At 42.9% G+C, this 16,828-nt stretch overlaps 1 protein-coding gene across 1 annotated transcript in view; it reads right to left on the bottom strand.

Annotated features, from left to right (window-relative positions):
• The window catches only part of PMS2 (PMS1 homolog 2, mismatch repair system component), a 38,924-nt gene that overhangs the window by 20,354 nt on the left and 1,742 nt on the right, over positions 1 to 16,828 (bottom strand). The window contains 8 exon segments of the mRNA XM_033194902.1: positions 212 to 296; positions 3,754 to 3,853; positions 6,473 to 6,570; positions 8,229 to 8,396; positions 11,859 to 12,042; positions 13,116 to 13,218; positions 13,397 to 13,483; positions 15,329 to 15,468. Of these exon segments, the coding sequence (XP_033050793.1) occupies positions 212 to 296; positions 3,754 to 3,853; positions 6,473 to 6,570; positions 8,229 to 8,396; positions 11,859 to 12,042; positions 13,116 to 13,218; positions 13,397 to 13,483; positions 15,329 to 15,468 (965 nt within the window).

Genomic DNA, 16,828 nt, shown 5'->3' with positions numbered 1-16,828 from the left:
GGCAGAGCTTGGAGTGAGCCGAGACTGTGCCACTGCACTCCAGCCTGGGCGACAGATCAAGACCCCGTCTCAAAAAAAAAAAAAAAGAAAACCAACAAACTTACATGACTATAAATTGTTATCTCATTCCAGTCAGAAAAGAGCTGTATAATTTAATTTTATTCTTTGAGGCATTAGTCACTAGTTGTACTGAAATGCCAATGGAACTTACCTGAATCAACAGAAATGTTAAGAACAACAAATGGATACTGATGTCGATTATACACGTGGTAGACCTCGTTCACAAGTCTGGAGACCTGCACAAAATACAAGGAGTAGAAAAGAATAAATGACAAATGTTCCCGGCCCTCCACATTCTAACAACATACTATTCTAACCAACCAGTATGTTCTTAGAAGGAGTTTTTTTTTTGTTTTAGTGAGACAAGGTCTCGCCTTGTCACAGGCTGGAGTGCAGTGGAGCAATCATGGCTCACTGCAGCCTCAACCCCCCAGGCTCAAGTCATCTTCCTGCCTCAGCCTGCCATGTAGCTTGGACTACAGGCAGGATTTCTTTTTTCTTTTTTCTTTTTTTTGAGATGGGGTCTCACTCTTGTTACCCAGACTGGAGTATAATGGCGCAATCTTGGCTCACTGCAACCTCCACCTCCAGGGCTCAAGTGATTATCCTGACTCGGCCTCCAGAGTAGCTGGGATTACAGGCACATGCCACCACAACCAGATAATTTTTGTGTTTTTAGTAGAGAAGGGGTTTCACCAAGTTGGCCAGGCTGGTCTCGAACTCCTGACCTCAGTTGATCCGCCTGCCTCGGCCTCCCAAAGTGCTAAGATTATAGGCGTGAGTCACTACACCTGGCCTAAGAATACATTTTTTAATAGCTTTACTGAGATATGACTAACATAGAATAAACTACACATTTAAAGTGTGCAATTTCACAAATTTTGACATATACACAAACACCTGTGAAACTATCCCCACAATCAAGATAATGAATATATCCATCACCAAAAGTTTCCTCAAAACTCATGAAGTGATATATTTCCCTAATCACAGATCCCTAAAACTGAATCTTTTTCCAACCTAAAGTTGCTCTATGAGAAATTCTAGTGAAATGTGGGCACAGCTTAAATATTCATAAAACACATTCAATGTACATAGAAACATATTTATGACATTAAAATGTCATTAGAAATAAACCAAAATATCACATTAATTATTAATAGTTACAATTAATAATTATGAATCCATCACACTATAGGTTAAAAAATTTAGAAGATCAACCACATCTGGCAGATTATACGCGAACTCTAAAGCATCACTGAAATACAGGGACCGGAAGTGGTGGCTCACGCCTGTAATCCCAGCACTTTGGGAGGCCAAGGCAGGTGGATTGCCTGAGCTCAGGAGTTCTTGACCAGCCCGGGCAACACAGCGAAACCCCGTCTTCACTCAAATACAAAAAATTAGCCGGGCATGGCAGCATGTGCCTATAATCCCAGCTACTCGGGAGGCTGAGGCAGGAGAATTGCTTGAACCTGGGAGGCAGAGGGTGCAGTGAGCCGAGATCACGTCACTGCACTCCGGCCTGGGCGACAGAGCGAGACTCCATCTCAAAAAAAATAAAAAGAGAAAAAGAGAAACAGAAAATATTACTGAGGTACAATGTTGTGCTATAAACATATCAAGATGATCTGTTTAAATTTGAGGCAGAAGCAATCTGAACCCTTATTTTCCTAGGAAAATAGAAAGAATGAAGAGAAAATATAGAAATCTGGAGAAAATATAGAAACCATGTAATCACAGTTTATACTGAAAGGTGACACAGAATGTTATAAAATGTTTAGTTTCTTCAAATAGTTTTAGTTTTTATAATAATAAATATACTGGTAATTAATAAGTGTTTATATATTTATGTATATGTACACACAACATATATAATGTATATATACACATACAAACACACTCACGTATATGCAATTTAAACAACTATACACAGAGGCCAGGCACGGTGGCTCATGCCTGTAATCCCAGCACTTTGGGAGGCCAAGGCGGGCAGATCACGAGGTCAGGAGTTCAAGACCATCCCGGCCAGATGGTGAAATCCTGTCTCTACTAAAGATACAAAAAAATTAGCCAGGCGTGGTGGCGCAGGCCTGTAATCCCAGCTACTTGGGAATCTGAGGCAGGAGAATCGCTTGAACCCAGGAGGTGGAGGTTGCAGTGAGCCAAGAGTGCGCCATTGCACTCCAGCCTGGGCAACAGGGCAAGACTCTGCCTCAAAACAAAACCCAAAAAACAACAACAACAAAAACTGTACACAGATAGATACGCTCCTTGACTTACGATACGGTTATGTCCTGATAAACGCATAAATTGAAAATATTGCCGGGGGCGGTGGCTCAAGCCTGTAATCCCAGCACGTTGGGAGGCCGAGACGGGCGGATCACGAGGTCAGGAGGTCGAGACCATCCTGGCTAACACGGTGAAACCCCATCTCTACTAAAAAAAAATCCAAAAAACTAGCCAGGCGAGGTGGCGGGCGCCTGTAGTCCCAGCTCCTTGGGAGGCTGAGGCAGGAGAATGGCGTAAACCCGGGAGGCGGAGCTTGCAGTGAGCTGAGATCCGGCCACTGCACTCCAGCCCCGGCAATAGAGCGAGACTCTGTCTCAAAAAAAAAAAAAAAAGAAAAGAAAATATTGCATGTCAAAAATGCCTTTGTGATTACCTAACCTACTGAATGTCCTATCTCAGCCTTGCCTCAGAATACTTACATTAGTCTATAGGCAAAATAACACACTACCTATTTTATAATAAAATGTTGAGTATCTTCTGTAATTTATTGAATACTATACCGAAAAACAATGGTTCCATAGGTACTTGAAGGATGGTATCTACTGCAAAAATAACTTCTGCAACAAGGTAAAGTAGTAGAAAAATATTTGTGTTTTTTTGGCCAGGCGCGGTGGCTCATGCCTGTAATCCCAGCACTTTTGGAGGCCAAGGCGGGCGGATCACAAGGTCAGGAGATCAAGACCTTCTTGACTAACATGGTGAAACCCCGTCTCTACTAAAAATACAAAAAATTAGCTGGGCAAGGTGGTGGGCGCCTCTGGTCCCAGCTACTCAGGAGACTGAGGCAGGAGAATGGTGTGAACCCGGGAGGCGGAGCTTGCAGTGAGCCAAGATCACACCAGAGTGACAGAGTGAGACTCCGCCTCAAAAAAAAAGAAAAAAAATTTTTTTTTTGAGAGACAAGTCTCACTCTGTCACCCAGGCTGCAGTGCAGTGGCACAATCTCGGCTCACTGCAACCTCCATCTCCCATGTTCAAGCAATCCTCCTGCCTCAGCCTCCCATGTAGCTAGGATTACAGGCATGCGGCACCACGCCTGGGTATTGTTTGTATTTTAGTAGAGACAGGGTTTTGTCATGTTGGCCAGGCTGGTCTCGAACTCCTGACCTCAAGCAATCCACCCACCTTGGCCTACCAAAGTGCTGGGATTACAGGCATGAGCCACTGTGCCCGGTAAGAAAAATCTTCAGTTGAAACATCTTTTTTTTTTTTTTTTAGTTGAAACATCTTAAGTTGGGGGCCATCTGCAGTAGAATTCTGTAAATGCCCAAAATTAGATAATGTTAAAGCCAGTTTCTGAAAGTCCCGAGTTCCATGTAAACTGCCTATTATCAGAAAAAAAGTTATCCATTAAAAGTCAAAGGCATAAAGAATAAACTAATACAAAAAAATTGTAAATACCTTTGCTGGGTCACAAGGCCGCCGGTTGATAAAGAAAAACTGTCTGTCTGTTGAACTCCTTCCAACTCCATGGGTGCATTGTGAAATGAAACCTGAGATGCTATTCAACATTAATATGGTGAGGACAGGATTCCAAAGTGAAAAGGATTAGAAATACGATCACATGGCACATTCTTTTTTTTTTCTGAGATGGAGTTTCACTCTTATTGCCCAGGCTGGAGTACAATGGCATGATCTCGGCTCACTGCAACCTCCGTCTCCCAGGTTCAAGCGATTCTCCTGCCTCATCCTCCCCAGTAGCTGCGATTACAGGCATGCGCCACCACGCCTGGCTGACTTTTTTTGTATTTTTAGTAGAGATGGGATTTCACCATGTTGGTCAGGCTGGTTTTGAACTTGTGACCTTGTGATCTGCCCGCCTCGGCCTCCCAAAGTGCTGGGATTACAGGCGTGAGCCACCACGCCCGGCCAACATGGCACATTCTTAAAGTGAAATGAAAACAAAACCCCAGGTGACGTGCTGATAAGTATTACTATTGCAGTGCATGGGTATCTGTGTTCCAAATCTTGATGAGTCATCAAAGAACCAGACCTCCTGGAATACTCTGAAGCTCCTACAGTCAACCAATGCACCACAGGCGATGCAGTGGGTCCAACACTGATGTGCTGCAGCTCTCCTTATCCCTCCTGATAAATCCTCCGTAAGAGGAGTGGATCTCACTTCAAATGCATGCTCAGAACCTCCGTACTGCCACCCCCGGTTTGTCAATGAAGTCTAACCACTTGTGCTCAGGATTCTGCCCACATTCCCTCCCCTTTCACAATCTCCCGGTTAGGAAGCTTGTATCTCACGTCTTGGTAAAGCGCTTGCTTCACGAGACCCACCCCGGGGACACGGGCATTTCCGGAAGAACACCACCTTCACACGAAGACATGAAGCTCCGTGTTTACAGTCTCAGGCATAGGCCAAAAGCAAGTGGAAGAATAAGAAATATAGATCTAAACGCAAACAACAAACAAAAAGAAATAGAGATCTTAGGCTTGGTGCGGTGGCTCATGCCTGAAATCCCAGAGCCTTAGGAGATCAAGGGGGGCAGATCACCTGAGGTCAGGAGTTCAAGACCAGCCTGCGCAACAAGGTGAAACCCCGTCTCCACTAAAAATACAAAAAATCAGCTGGGCCTGGTAGTGCACACCTGTAGCCCCAGCTTCTCAGGAGGCTGAGGCAGGAGTATCGCTTGAACCTGGGAGGCAGAGGTTGCAGTGAACGAAGATCATGGCACTGACCTCCAGCCTAGGCAACAGAGTGAGACTCCATCTCAAAAAAAAAAAAACAAAAAAACCCCCAAAAACCCACCATATATATATAATACACAATATACAATATATATTATATATAGTATGCAATATACAATATATATTATATATAGTATGCAATATACAATATATATATATATAGTATGCAATATATAATATACGTAGTATATATTATATATATTTTATAAATACATATTTTATATACATATTATATATATATAGAGAGAGAGAGAGACAGAGGGAGAGAGACGGAGAGATGTTTACAGGACCAATCCCATTTATGGAAGTGTCTATTTTCTTCCTTTTTTTTTTTTGAGACTGAGTCTCGCTCTGTTGCCCAGGCTGGAGTGCAGTGGCAAGATCTCGGCTCACTGCAAGCTCTGCCTCCCAGGTTCATGCCATTCTCCTGCCTCAGCCTCCCAAGTAGCTGGGACTACAGGCGCCCGCCACGACACCCGGCTAATTTTTTGTATTTTTAGTAGAGACGCGGTTTCACCGTGTTAGCCAGGAAGGTCTCGATCTCCTGACCTCGTGATCCGCCCGCCTCAGCCTCCCAAAGTGCTGGGATTACAGGTGTGAGCCACCGCGCCTGGTCAGGAAGTGTCTATTTTCTTATACTAAAACTAATGACACTGAACTGCCTTCATCAGATGCCAGAAAAGTCAAAATCATTTAAAATGATAAAATAATTTAAAAGTTAGTCTAACTAAACAGAGCCTTAAAGAAGACTAACTCAACAGAAAACCACCTGAAATGTATCAATTACTGGGAACATGGTTTGAATTAAGTAACTGAGTCCTTTGTATAAATCATCTTTCTTAGCAATAGCACTGCTCACAGTTTTATAAAGGACATAAAAGACTACTATCCCTAGCCAGGCGCGGTGGCTCATGCCTGTAATCCCAGCACTTTGGGATGCCAAGGTGGGCAGATATCTGAGGTCAGGAGTTCGAGACCAGCCTGGCCAACATGGTGAAACCTCATCTCAACTAAAAATACAAAACTAGCCAGGCGCGGTGGCTCATGCCTGTAATCCCAGCACTTTGTGATGCCAAGGTGGGCGGATCATCTGAGGTCAGGAGTTTGAGACCAGCCTGGCCAACATGGTGAAACCTTGTCTCTACTGAAAATACAAAATTAGCCAGGCGTGGTGGTGCGTGCCTGTAGTCCCAGCTACTCAGGAGGCTGAGGCGGGAGAATTGCTTGAACTCAGGAGGCAGAGGTTGCAGTGAGCCGAGACAGCACCATTGCACTCCAGCCTAGACAACAGAGTGAGACTCCGTCTCTAAAAAAAAAAAAAAAAATCCATGAAACTAATAGCCCTAAAATCACTATCTTAAAAAAAAAAAAAAACTCTCAGGATAAAATGTTCAATTGTAGTTCTCTTGCCAGCAATACTTACTAAAAAAGATTATGCAGAGCATCCGAGCAGCTCAGACCATACTCTTCACACACGGAGTCACTAGGGGGCAGCTGAACAAAAGGAATGAGGCTTTGCAACTAAAAAAAAAAAAAATTCAGTTACTACAGTTACTTCCTAATAAAGACAGAGTGGACTTACTTGTTTTTTTTCTTAGTCAAGCTATCCGCATTACAAGCACAAAAAAATTAAAAGAATCTTTTTTTTGTTTTGGTTTTTGAGACAGGGTCTCCCTCTATTGCCCAGGCTGGAGTGCAATGGCTCAGCCATACCTCACTGCAGCGTCAAACTCATGGGTTCAAGCCATCCTCCTGCCCAGCCTCCCGAGTGAGCAGCTGGGACTACAGGTGCACATCACCACACCTGGCTAATTTTTTAATTTTTTTGTAGAGATGGGATCTTGCCGTGTTATCCAGGCTGGTCTTAAATTCCTGGGCTCAAGCGATTCTCCAACCTCAGAATTGTTGGCCGGGCGGTTCAAACACATAATCCCAACCATTTCTTCTCCTGAAGTGCTGGGATTACATGTGTGAGCCATCGGGACAACACTTTTGATTTTATGATACGAGAAAGATGAAACAAGTAGCTACTTATTCATAACCCACACACTGACCACAATAACTTGTATTTTTTTCAGAGAGAGATTGAAAGGATGCAGTACATGAGTGTCTCTGGAAGAATAAAATGGAACACATTCAGCTCTGAACATTAATTTTGTGATAGGTACTTTTTTTTTTAAGATGGTGTCTCGCTCTGTGGCTCAGGCTGCAGTGCAGTAGTGTAATCTCAGCTCACTGCAACCTCCATCTTCTGGGTTCCAGCGATTCTCCTGCCTCAGCCTCCCGAGTAGCTGGGACTACAGGCGCCCAACACCACGCCCAGATAATTTTTGTATTTTTAGTAGAGACAGGGTTTCACCATATTGGCCAGGCTGGTCTCAAACTCCTGACCTCATCATCTGCCCACCCTGGCCTCCCAAAGTGCTGGGATTATAGACGTGAGCCACTGCACTGGGCCTCGTGACAGGTGCTTTAAAAATCAATTCTTAGTATGGGCGCAGTGGCTCACGTCTGTAATCCCAGCACTTTGGGAGGCCGAGGCAAGTGGATCACTTAAGGTCAGGAGTTTGAGAGCAGTCTGGCCAACAAGATGAAACCACGTCTCTACTAAAAATACAAAAAATTAGCTGGGCCTGGTGGCACATGCCTGTAATCCCAGCTACTCAGGAGTCTGAGGCAGGAGAATCGCTTGAACCCAGGAGGCAGAGATTGCAGTGAGCCAAGATCACGCCACTGCATTCCAACCTGGGTGACAGAGCAAGACTCCATCTCAAAAAAAAAAAAAAAAAAAATCGACAGGTGTAGTGGCTCACACCTGTATACTTTGGGAGGCTGAGGCAGGTGGATCACGAGGTCAGGAGTTCAAGACCAGCCTGGCCAACATGGTGAAACCCTGTCTCTACTAAAGATACAAAAAATTAGCCGGGCGTGGTGTCACGCACCTGTAATCCCAGCTACTCGGGAGGCTGAGGCAGGAGAATTGCTTGAACCTGGGAGGCGGAGGGTGCAGTGAGCCCAGAGAGCACCACTGCACTCCAGCCTGGGTGACAGGGCGAGACTCCGTCTCAAAAACAAAATCAACTCTTAGATTTTATTCTCCATTCTACTGGAAGGGACAATGGAAAGCTGCCATAACATCTAGAGCAGTAAGAGGCGTTGAAGTAACCAGCGAACACTACCTGCTTCTGCCCAAATACACAGCCGATATTTTCCTTTATGCTGGGGCTTCCACCTGTGCACACCACAGGCTGTCGTTTTCCTTGTCCAAGCTGATTGGTGCAACTTACACGGATGCCTGCTGAAATGATACAGTATGCCTGTAAGACCTGGACCATTTTGGCATACTCCTGTTTAAAAAACACAAACACAATATTCTACGTCACTTTAATATTATAGGAATTACACAGCTCAAGTTATTACATCCAATGCAAGGTTCTCACATCATTGCACAAATCAAGGGAAGCACTGTTGACAGAATGATCTGTAAAGAGGTATCTTCCTATATTCTACAGAAAGGAACGCAGAGCTTTTGGCTCCTGGTCACAGTCCTCTCACTTCCCAATGTGCCATGTGTCCTGGTAAAACACCTAAAAAGTACAGCTTGTAATCCCGGCTACTCAGGAGGCTGAGGGCAGGAGGATCACTTGAGACCAGGAGTACAGGACCAGCCTGGGCAACACAGCAAGACCCTGTCTCTACAAAAAATTAAAAAAAAAAAAAAATTAGCCGGGCGTCATGGCATGCGCCTGTAGTCACAGCTACTCAGGAGGCTGAGGTGGGAGGATCACTTGAGCCCAGGAGTTCGAGGCTGCAGTGAGCCATGACTGCACCACTGCACTCCAGCCTGGGTGACAGAGAGAGGTCCTATCTCTAAAAATGAAAATTAAAAAACTGAAACGTACATTGTGTTTGATTTTATAATCTCTCCTTTTGAAATGTATCTTTGTATAATAGAAAGACTGGCACAAGCATTTTGATATGCAAAGAGATACACAAAAATGTTCACTGAAACAGTCTCTATGAAAAAATAGAAACAACCTAAGCAAGCATCATCAAGGAGTTAATTAATTAATTGTGGTATAGCCATATTGCAGCAGAATGACAAAGAAGAAGGCAGTGCACACCAACTAAAGAAGACAATCACAATATGATAAGTAAAAAGTCAGTTATAGGGCCAGGCATGATGGTTCACAGCTGTAATCCCAGCACTTTGGGAGGCTGAGGCGGGAGGATCGCTTCAGCCCAGGAGTTTGAGACCTGCCTGGGCAACACAGATGGACCCATCTCTACAAAAAATACAAAAATTAGCCAGGCATGGTAGCATGGGCCTGGAGTCCCAGCTACTTGGGAGGCTAAAGTGGGAGGATCCATTAAGCCTGGGAGATCAAGGCTGTAGTAAGCTGAGATTGTGCCACTACATTCTAGCTTGGGTGAGAGAGCAAGACCCTGTCTCAATTTAAAAAAAAAACAAGAACCAAAAAAAACTTTCAACCACATACAATTCTGTATTACTTGCATGCTGTACATACTATATTACTTGCTTTCATTATATTAACTTATGAATTTATCTTGAAAATTATTCCAGCAGTTACAAACACATGAAATTAAAAGGAGTCTGAAAAGATATACAAACGGTAAGTAATGGTTATCTCCAACAAACATAAGTTCTACATTCCTGTATTTTGCTAAGGCACTAACTTTTTTACCATAAGATACAAAAAAAGAGTAAGTTTTCTCTATTTTAAAAAATTTAAATTTTGAAAAAATGTAATAAAGTTAAAATTAGCAGCCGAGTGCAGTGGCCTGTAATCCCAACATTTTGGGAGGCTGAGACAGGCGGATCACTTGAGGTCAGGGGTGCAAGACCAGCCTGGCCAACATGGTGAAACCCCATCTCTACTAAAAATACAAAAATTAGCTGGGCGTGGTGGCACACACCTATAATCCCAGCTACTCGGGAGGCTGAGGCAGGAGAATCACTTGAACCCAGGAGGCAGAGGTTGCAGTGAGCCGAGATCACACCACTGCAATCCAGCCTGGGTGACAGAGTGAGAAGACTCCATCTAAAAAAAAAAAAAAAGTTAAAATTAGCACCAAATGCTTTATAGGTAAAATAAAGTTTTTAGCTACATATGTTTAAATAACTTTTTAGATTATAAAAAATACACATACAAAACAGAAAGGCACAAAGACAGCAAAAACTGCATGGGATCTCACATCCAAGGATAACCGCTGAGAACATGAAAGTGCTGACTCTTCCAGCCTTTATACTATACACATCTAGGCCTGTTGTTTTGTTTTTATAAAACTGGAATCATGTAATACAGACAGTTTTATAATCTGCTTTTTAAACACTACAACTATACAACATTTAGCTGTTTTCATTTGCATTCAAATTCATAAGGGTTCCAATAACTCATTTCTCAGAAAACCAAGAGAAATATTCTTTTTTTTTTGAGATGGAGTCTGGCTCTGTGCCCAGGATGGAGTGCAATGGCATGATCTCAGCTCATTGCAACCTCTACCTCCTGGATTCAAGTGGTTCTCCTGCCTCAGCCTTCCGAGGAGCTGGGACTACAGACGTACGCCACCAGGCCCGGCTAATTTTTGTATTTTTAGTAGAGACGGGGTTTCACCATTTTGGCCAGGATGGTTTTGATCTCTTGACCTCATGATCTGCCCGCCTCAGCCTCCCAAAGTGCTAGGATCACAGGCATGAGCCACGGAGCCTGGCCAAGAAATATTCTTATTAAAATGTAAGTACATAAGGCCAGTCATGGTGGCTCATGCCTGTTATCCCAGCACTTTGAGAAGCCGAGGTGGGTGGATTACCTGAGGTCGGGAATTCCAGACCAGTCTGGCCGACATGTTCAAACTCCGTCTCTACTAAAAATACAAAAATTGGCCGGGCGCGGTGGCTGAAGCCTGTAATCCCAGCACTTTGGAAGGCCGAGACAGGCGGATCACGAGGTCAGGAGATCGAGACCATCCTGGCTAACACGGTGAAACCCCGTCTCTACTAAAAAATACAAAAAACTAGCCGGGCGAGGTGGCGGGTGCCTGTAGTCCCAGCTACTCGGGAGGCTGAGGCAGGAGAACGGCGTGAACCCGGGAGGCGGAGCTTGCAGTGAGCTGAGATCCGGCCACTGTACTCCAGCCTGGGCGACAGAGCAAGACTCCGTCTCAAAAAAAATAAAAATAAAAAATACAAAAATTAGCTGGGCGTGGTGGCGCACACCTGTAATCCCAGCTACTCAGAAGGCTGAGGCAGGAGAATCACTTGAACTCGGGAGGTGGAGGTTGCAGCGAACCGAGATTGCGCCACGGTACTCCAGCCAGGGCACCAAAGTGAGACTCCATCTCAAAAAAAGATAAAAATAAAAAATAAATATATACGTACATATATTTTTCCAGACAAGGTCTTACTCTGTCTCCCAGTCTGAAGTGCAAGGGCGCAGTCATAGCTCACTGCAGCCTCAAGTTCCTGGGCTCAAGTGATCCTCCCACTTCAGCCTCCCACATAGCTAGATACTACAGGTGCATGCCACCATGCCCAATTTTTTTTTTTTAATTTTTCATAGAGACAGGGTCTCACTATGTTGCCCAGGCCTAATAAACACTATGTGATGAAAAGAAAAAAGTAAATCACCCTAAAGTCTTTAATGTTAAGTCTTTAATGAGAAATGCAAATAAATCGTGTCTCAGTAAATTACGAGAAGAGAATCAACTGCAGAATAAACATCTTTAGTAAATCTTTTGCTCATGTGCATTAACTAATACTTTTGAAAACCAGGATTAATTTGCTGTACCTTCTTAATATTCCTTTGAAATTCCTTATGGCGCACAGGTAGTGTAGCAAATAACTGCTGTACGCTGACTGTGGTCCCTCTGGGGCGGGGGTAGGGGGCTTTCTGGATGATTTTCCCATTGTGATCAAACACCAGTCGAGTCCCAACCTTTGCTGATGCATGGCAGGTGGAAATGGTGATGTCGCTGTGAGAGAATACCAGGCATGGTGTGTTCAGTGACAGGCCCATGATGTTGGGCACTGACTACTCTTTCCTTCGCTTGCTTTTCCCTCAAAACTTCCTAAAAAGCTGATGATCCCTTAGAGATCATCAAGATCTAAATGGCTGAGGAGTCATCATAAAATCTAAGTTTTGGCATCTAAAAGACAGTGAGACAGAGAGCACTAAACATGCTTTGTTTTGATACGAGCTTTGATTTCGTTTTTCAGCTTGAATTGCAAAACCATAAATGATCTCAAGATTCATTTATTCACAAATAGAGATTTGTTTTGTTATTACTCTTCGAACAAATTTTTTTAAAAGAATCTAAAATACATTATAATTAAAATGTATATGTAGGGCAGAGTGCGGTGGCTCATGCCTGTTATTCCAGCACTTTGGGAGACCGAGGCGGGCAGATCACTTGAGGCCAGGAGTTCGAGACCAGCCTGGGCAACATGGCAAAACCCCATCTCTACTAAAAATACAAAAATTAGCCAGGAATGGTGGTACACGCCTATAGTACCAGCTCCTCAGGAGGCTCAGGCACGAGAATCACTTGAACCTGGAAGGCAGAGATTGCAGTGAGCCGAGACTGTGCCACTGCACTCCAGCCCGGGTGACAGAGCAAAACTCTTTCTAAAAAAAAAAAAAATACATATATATACACACACATATATATATATGTATATAATTATTTATAAAAATTCAGTATCTGTGCTATAATTAAATAGTGCTTTGGTTAAATGTTTCCCTAAAAACTGATAATGAAAACCAATGGTAACTATCATTTATTACCTATATGTTATGTTAAAATTGAGAAGTTACTGTTTTAATAAGGGTAACCATTTTTTTCAACAATACTATTTGCTTCGTTTCATTCATTTATTGCTCACATTTCAGAAGTACTATGACTTAGATTGGCAGTGAGACAAAACAGAATTCAGAAGCTAGAAGCTGAGATGCTGAGATAGAAAATTGTCAATAATGACGATTCTAATTAATTTTCAGAGAGGTTTTTCTAAGGGGTCAAGTGAATGGATAAAAATATTGTATCACCTCAGTGCACAAAGTGAGCTCAGAGCTTCCCCCCGAAAGCCAAAAGTTTCAACCTGAGTTAGGTCAGCAAACTCTTGAATCTTAGATGTGTGATGTTTCAGAGCTGAAAGAGAGTGTAAAGTAAGGATTAAGATCTCTCAAGTGCTGTAACAACAAATATACATGATATCTAGTAACTGGCTTTAAAAAACTGCTTTTGCGTTTCCCAAGACAGTGTTACTCACAATTCTGGGACATGTAGCCCAATTATTTTATAATAGGATTAGAAAAAGTCAACTTACTTAAGCCTTCGAAGTTTTCTTCTTCTACCCCACATCCATTGTCTGAAACTTCAATGAGATCCACTCCATAGTCCTTAAGCTTTAGATCTAGAAAGTTTAAAATGTTTACATATTTATTAAAAATGGACCCATGCTATAAGTTTTTATATTGACATTATTTATAACATATGCAAATTTAAGAGTCATAACAATACCTTTAGTTACATATACTAGTGTCGTTTTGTATATTTCATTTTTATAAAGTCCTTTCTGGTTATTTACTAGCCCAGACTAAATAGTTTAGCTTTTTCTTTCTTTCCTCTTTTTTTTTTTCCCTAGGCTAGTCAAGTGAAGCAGTTGGAGTGGAAAAGGAACAAAAAATATCTGTAACTGGTTGTGATCAATTAGTTGTAAAACCGTTGCACTTTGACCAGCCTTTTCTTTTGAAAGAAATAATTTTAACATACCCAGTAAAGAGAACAGGGGCTGGGCACAGTGGTTCATGCCTGTAATCCCAGCACTTTGGGAGGCCAAAGTGAGCAGATCATCTGAGGTCAGGAGTTGGAGACTAGCCTGACCAACATGGAGAAATCCTGTCTCTACTAAAAATACAAAATTAGCCAGGCTTGGTGGTGCATGCCTGTAATCCCAGCTACTCGGGAAGCTGAGGCAGGAGAATCGCTTGAACCCAGGAGGCGGAGGTTACAGTGAGCCGAGATCGTGCCATTGCACTACAGCCTGGGCAACAAGAGCAAAACTCCACCTCCAAAAAAAAAAAAAAAAAGAGAGAGAATGGGTTCTGGAATCAGACTTCCTGGATCCTATTTTATTAGCTTTATAATCTCAAAAAAAGGAAATTTCCTATCCCTTAATTCCTTATCTGTAAAATGGAGATAATAAGTTCTATCTCATAAAGTTATCCTGCAGATTAACTTTTTATGTTTTTTTATTTTATTACTTTCTTTTTTTTCTTTTCTTGTTTTTTTTTTTTTTTTTTGAGATGGAGTTTTGCTCGTCACCCAGGCTGGAGTACAGTGGCATGATCTTGGCTCACTGCAACCTCCACCTCTCAGGTTCAAGCAATTCTCCTCCCTCAGCCTCCTGAGGAGCTGAGATTACAGCCACGCACCACCACATCTGGCTAATTTTTGTATTTTTAGTAGAGACAGGGTTTCACCATGTTGGTTACGCTGGTCTCGAACTCCTGACCTCAAATGATCAGCCCCCCTCAGCCTCCCAAAGTGCTGGGATTACAGATGTCAGCCACTACTCCAGGCCTATTTTATTTTATGTTTTTGAGACAGAGTCTTGCTCTGTCCTCAGGCTGGTGTGCAGTGGCACGATCTCGGCTCACTGCAACCTCCGCCTCCCGGGTTCAAGCAATTCTCGTGCCTCAGTCTCCCAAGTAGCTGGGATTACAGGCTTCTGCCACCAGGTCCAGCTAATTTTTGTATTTTTAGTAGAGACAGTTTTACCACTTTGGAGAGGCTGGTCTCGAACTTCTGACCTCAGGTATCCACTCGTCTTGGCTCCCAAAGCGCTGGGATTACAGGTGTGAGCCACCACGCCCGGCCTACTTTAATTTTTAATAGAGACAAGGTCTCACCATGTTGGCCAGGTTGGTCTTGAACTCTTGGCCTCAAGCAATTCCCCCATCTCAGCCTCTCAAAGGGCTAGGATTACAGGCGTGAGACACCACGCCCAGCTATTTTGCGTATTAAATATTTCTGTGTAATTCTTAGCATAACACCTGCCTGGCACACCATAAGAACACAAAAAAGGCTGTTATTACTACCTAGCTAAGTACTAGGCACATAATAGGTGCTAATTTTAACTTAAAAATAATACTTTATGACTACATCAACACTTGACAGTCTTGTTTCAATAACAAATGTTTCTTGACTACAACATTCACTGATCATTTCTTGTGGCTTAAAACTCTCCCAAACTTACCAATATTAGTGGCACCAGCATCCAGACTGTTTTCTACTAACTCCTTCACCGCAGTGCTTAGACTCAGTACCACCTGCCCAGAGCAAATCTGATGGACTGACTTCCAATCAATAGGTTTGATGGCCTTAGCAGGTTCTGTACTAAAGAAATCAGTTACAAGAAACAAAGCAAGTATTCAGCTATATATTTTCATCCTGATTTTCACTGTGGGAAATGACTCAACACTGTAAATAGTTTATGGGTCTAATCTATTCATTTATTATATTAGCAAACACATTTATTATATCCAGAAATAGAAACACTGCTTTACAATCCTTAAACATGTACCCAAAATACTTCTGGATAGATACTTCAAATTCAACAGATCCTTACTATCTAATTATACTAGGATCCACATGGAGAAAACATACATTGTATCTCTCAAATTACCAAAATCTTTGGCAACAATGGTGTCTTCTTTCTTGAAAAGTGAAACCATGACTGGCTGCAGTGGCTCATGCCTGTAATCCCAGTACTTTGGGAGGCAGAGGCAGGTGGATCACTTGAGGTCAGGAGTTCGAGACCAGCCTGGCCAACATGGTGAAACCCCATCTCTACTAAAAATACAAAAAATTAGCCAGGCATGGTAGTGGGCGCCTGTAATCCCAGCTACTCAGGAGGCTGAGGCAGGAGAATCGCTTAAACCCGGGAGGCGGAGGTTGTAGTGAGCCGAGATTGCGGCATTGCACTCCAGCCTGGGCGAAAGAGCAAAAAAAAAAAAAAAGTGAAAGCAACATAATTTCCCACATAATTAGAAAAACCAACAGTATGCTAGAAAATACACAATGTTTAAGTCAAAATCATATTGGAAATTGGGTACCAGTTATAAAACTCTTCCTTCTACACAGTTGCCTTGATACCTTACTCCAAATTGAAGCTGCCAGCTGCTATCTCAGCAAAGACCCTCAAAGTTCTTGCTGTACGAGCTTTAAGAGTTTTATAACGGTTTCATCTCCCCTCATTCCCTGCTCCAATCCATCCTCCACTCTATCACCAGAGCTATTTTTGAAATCACAGATCTGGTCAAATAATTTTTCTGCTTAAAAATTTACTAGTGCCCCACTTCCTACTATATGAAATTTAAAATCTAGTCATCACTGAGCCCAAAACTACCTTCTTTTCAGAATCTCTCTAATCCTTTCCCTTCATCAAGTCCCCTACATTAATATTATTATTATTATCATCATCATTTGAGACAGAGTCTCACCCTGTCGCCCAGGCTAGAGTGCAATGGCATGATCTTGGCTCACTGCAACCTCTGTCTCCCAGGTTCAAGCGATTCTCCTGTCTCAGCCTCCCAAGTAGCTGGGATTACAGGCGCCCACCATCACACCCGGCTAATTTTTGTGTTTTTAGTACAGACCGGGTTTCACCATGTTGACCAGGCTGGTCTTGAACTCCTGACCTCAGGTGATCTGCTTGTCTTGGCCTCCCAAAGTGCTAGGATTACAGGCGTGAGCC

This window comes from Trachypithecus francoisi, unplaced genomic scaffold (genome assembly GCF_009764315.1).
Source record: "Trachypithecus francoisi isolate TF-2019V2 unplaced genomic scaffold, Tfra_2.0 Lachesis_group4, whole genome shotgun sequence".
Classification (NCBI taxonomy): Eukaryota; Metazoa; Chordata; class Mammalia; order Primates; family Cercopithecidae; genus Trachypithecus; species Trachypithecus francoisi.
This window is presented reverse-complemented; position numbering and strand designations above follow the sequence as displayed.